The 3,873-nt window shown below is 38.9% G+C and overlaps 1 protein-coding gene across 1 annotated transcript; it reads right to left on the reverse strand.

Moving 5' to 3' along the window:
- Positions 1-1,944: 1,944 nt before the first annotated feature.
- Positions 1,945-2,693, reverse strand: LOC309806624 (nascent polypeptide-associated complex subunit alpha-like). Its single transcript, XM_082625507.1, has one exon. The coding sequence runs from the start codon at positions 2,633-2,635 to the stop codon at positions 1,988-1,990; it is 648 nt and encodes a 215-aa protein (XP_082481633.1). The 5' UTR covers positions 2,636-2,693; the 3' UTR covers positions 1,945-1,987.
- Between the last annotated feature and the right edge of the window lie 1,180 nt (positions 2,694-3,873).

The following is a 3,873-nucleotide window of genomic DNA, read 5'->3' on the forward strand; positions in this document are numbered from 1 at the left end:
TAAAAGCTTTTACACAGCAAAGGAAACCATAAACAAGACCAAAAGACAACCCACAGAATGGGAGAAAATATTTGCAAATGAAGCAACTGACAAAGGATTAATCTCCAAAATTTACAAGCAGCTCATGCAGCTCAATAACAAAAAAACAACCCAATCCAAAAATGGGCAGAAGACCTAAATAGACATTTCTCCAAAGAAGATATACAGACTGCCAACAAACACATGAAAGAATGCTCAACATCATTAATCATTAGAGAAATCAAAACTACAATGAGATATCATCTCACACCAGTCAGAATGGCCATCATCAAAAAATCTAGAAACAGTAAGTGCTGGAGAGGGTGTGGAGAAAAGGGAACACTCTTGCACTGCTGGTGGGAATGTGAATTGGTACAGCCACTATGGAGAACAGTATGGAGGTTCCTTAAAAAACTACAAATAGAACTACCATATGACCCAGCAATCCCACTACTGGGCATATACCCTGAGAAAACCATAATTCAAAAAGAGTCATGTATCAAAATGTTCATTGCAGCTCTATTTACAATAGCCAGGACATGGAAGCAACCTAAGTGTCCATCAACAGATGAATGGATAAAGAAGATGTGGCACATATATACAATGGAATATTATTCAGCCATAAAAGGAAACGAAATTGAGTTATTCTGTAGTGAGGCGGATGGACCTAGAGTCTGTCATACAGAGTGAGGTAAGTCAGAAAGAGAAAGACAAATACCGTATGCTAACACATACATATGGAATCTAAGAAGAAAAAAAAATGTCATGAAGAACCTAGGGGTAAGACGGGAATAAAGACACAGACCTACTAGAGAATGGACTTGAGGATACGGGGAGGGGGAAGGGTAAGCTGGGACAAAGTGAGAGAGTGGCATGGACATATATACACTACCAAATGTAAAATAGATAGCTAGTGGGAAGCAGCCGCATAGCACAGGGAGATAGCTCGATGCTTTGTGACCACCTAGAGTGGTGGGATAGGGAGGGTGGGTGGGAGGGAGATGCAAGAGGGAAGAGATATGGGAACATATGTATATGTATAACTGGTTCACTTTGTTATAAAGCAGAAACTAACACACCATTGTAAAGCAATTATACTCCAATAAAGATGTAAAAAAAATAAAGTAAAAAGAATAAATAACAACTCACCTTTCTCTCTTTCCCCTCACCCTTGGCAACCACCATTCTACTTTCGGTTGCTGAGTTTCACTCCTCTAGCTACTTCGTATAAGTGTAATCATACAGTCTTTGTGTTACTGTGACTCGCTTATCTCAAGTTTCACCCATGTTGTAGCATGTGTTGTGTCAGAACTTCCTTTTTTTTAAGGCTGAAAAATATTCCATTGTATGTTTATGCCCCATTTTATTTATCCATCAATCTGTTGGTGGACTCTGTGTTGCTTCTGCCTTTTAGCTATTGTGAATATGCTGCTATAAACATAAGTGTATAACAGGCAGGTGGATATATGAAATTCTGTGATTTGGCTCCCTGGTGTCCTTGCTCCCTGGAATATTAGGATAAACTTGGGGTCCAAACCAGGTAGAACTGGGTTATAAGCCTGGTTTTACCACTTACCAGCTATGCATTTTGGGGCAAGTTACTTAAGTTCTCTGATCTTGCTTACTTCTTTGTAATAAAGGAGTAGTGATATTTAAACAGAGAGTTGTTTTAGGAGTTAAATAAGAACTTGCACAATGTTGGATACATTGTAAGAATTCAATAAATTTCCCCCTTTCCTTTCAAATGTGCCATCTCTTCTTCTGTTATCACCTATGTATATCTCCTTTTATTCTTGCTTTATCACAAGGAGAAACACAAATATTATCCATGAGGCCTGAGGTTGGATTACACTAAGGTTAAACAAAAAATTTCCCCCAGGGTTCCAGTAGGGTCGGTCGAACCTTGTTTCGGTTTGAAACAAGGTTCAACACCAAAAAAACACCAAAAAAGGTCCTCTTTTCAAGATGGTTACATTGTTAATTCCATAATAGCATTTACAATATCATTACTGTTGTTCTTCAGGGCTCGGATTGCCTTTGCTCTCGACACATTTGCTTGTGACATGACCAATTCTATGTCCCTAACTTCCACACCTGTTTCATCAACCTCTTCCTCTTCACTCTCCTCTTGTAGAGTTGGAGTCTGTGTGTTTTCTTGAATGTTTGAGACAGCTTCACCTTGAACTTTGAATTTCTCAGCAGCTGCTAACTGTGCTTGCTGAGATAAATCCTCGATCTTGGCTTCCCCCAAAACTATGTAGGTATCTGAAGCTGGGCTCTTGTATACATCTGGTTTTGTGATGACAAAAAGGATATTCTTAGATTTCCGGATAGTGATTCTAGTAACCCCTGTAACCTGTCGAAGACCCAGTTTGGACATAGCCTTCCGTGCCGCCTTTTCACTCTGGCTCTGTTTTGCTTTACTGACTGGTTCTTCATTGATTTCAGCTGCCACTGCCAGCTGGGCTTGTTGTGTGGTTGCATGTGTAGAATCCTGTTCCTCAAGCTCTGGTACTGATTCATCACTATCAGATTCTGTTCCAGACCCTGTCTCAGCCTGGGGCTGTGGCAGCTCCTGCTCTGTAGCAGGGATGGTTTCTGTGGCTTCACCGGGCATTTTGTGCGGGGAACGCTGAACCAAGATGGCGGCAGAAAGAGAGCTAGCGAGAGCCTAACCCACGTGAACCAGAGTGACTCATAAACAAATATTGCTCAGAGTTTCAGGGTTCTTTTGAAAGAGTACTGCCGTATCCAAGAAGCCTTATGATCCAATCTTCAAACTGCCTTTCTTATTTAAAAGCAGGAAGTAGTATTTTTTTTCAAAAGCAGTTTCAGATATTTGAATTCAGTTCAACACAAACTTTGAGGGAGTGCCAAATTTTACTCACATATGTTCCCTGATGCCTAACTCAATTAGTCCCACTTGCTTGACCTTGATCTGGTAAAGAAAACAGGACCTTTACTTGTTTATGGTGGCTGCAAATGTTTGATTTCATTTCCCTTGTGGGGTGTCATCAAGATAAATGCCTCTTTGTGGTACATTCAAAGAACATCATAGTATAGTGACTATACCAGTAATGGTCTGTTTACTTAAGCTCAATTCACTGGTATAAATATTACTTTAAAATGTCAGCAAAAATGTATCTTTAAATATTTGGAAAAGTGTACAGAGAGAATTTGTGATTTTAGATCTTGGCAAAAAACTATAAAGAAATAAGGTGCCAGATTTGCTTTGTTGGAAAAGTTAAGTTTAATGATTATTTTGTTTTGAGAGAAAAAATTAAGAGAATGACTTGAACTTTGATGAAGAAAAATAATGTGAAATAAAAGAAATTTTGGTGGAGGTGACATAAAAATAGGACCAATAGAAATGATGCTTGTTCTTAAAATTCCACACATCAAAGAGTGCAAAATAGCATTTCAACATCATTATTCAGTCTGACATTAGCTGGTACTGAAATGAATAGACATAAATGAGCTTATTTATTTTCAAGCTCTTACTAAATCAGAAAATTGAATTAGATTTATAAAATGTTTTGCTTTTGCAAAAACAACTCCCCCCCTCCCCCAATACAGATCATGTTTATTGTTGGAAATCCTTTTTCAGTGTGTTTGAATGTTTAGTATAACATGCATGCAGAGCAAACTGGGGAACCTGAGAAGTGTTCTGAAGAGCCCTGGGAGTTTGAGTGTCATCTTCTCAAGGAGGAAGAGAATTTCAGTCTTACTCATAGGATAGAAATGGAAACAGGGCAAAGGTGAGCAACAGATGGTCCCCAATTCAGTGAAACCTATTTGGTGTTGGGACAAGAGAATGTTGTAGAGTCACTGAGTGTATGACCACTGGAGTAGAGT

Source organism: Mesoplodon mirus (genome assembly GCF_964341445.2).
Source record: "Mesoplodon mirus genome assembly, chromosome: 6".
Lineage (NCBI taxonomy): Eukaryota > Metazoa > Chordata > Mammalia > Artiodactyla > Ziphiidae > Mesoplodon > Mesoplodon mirus.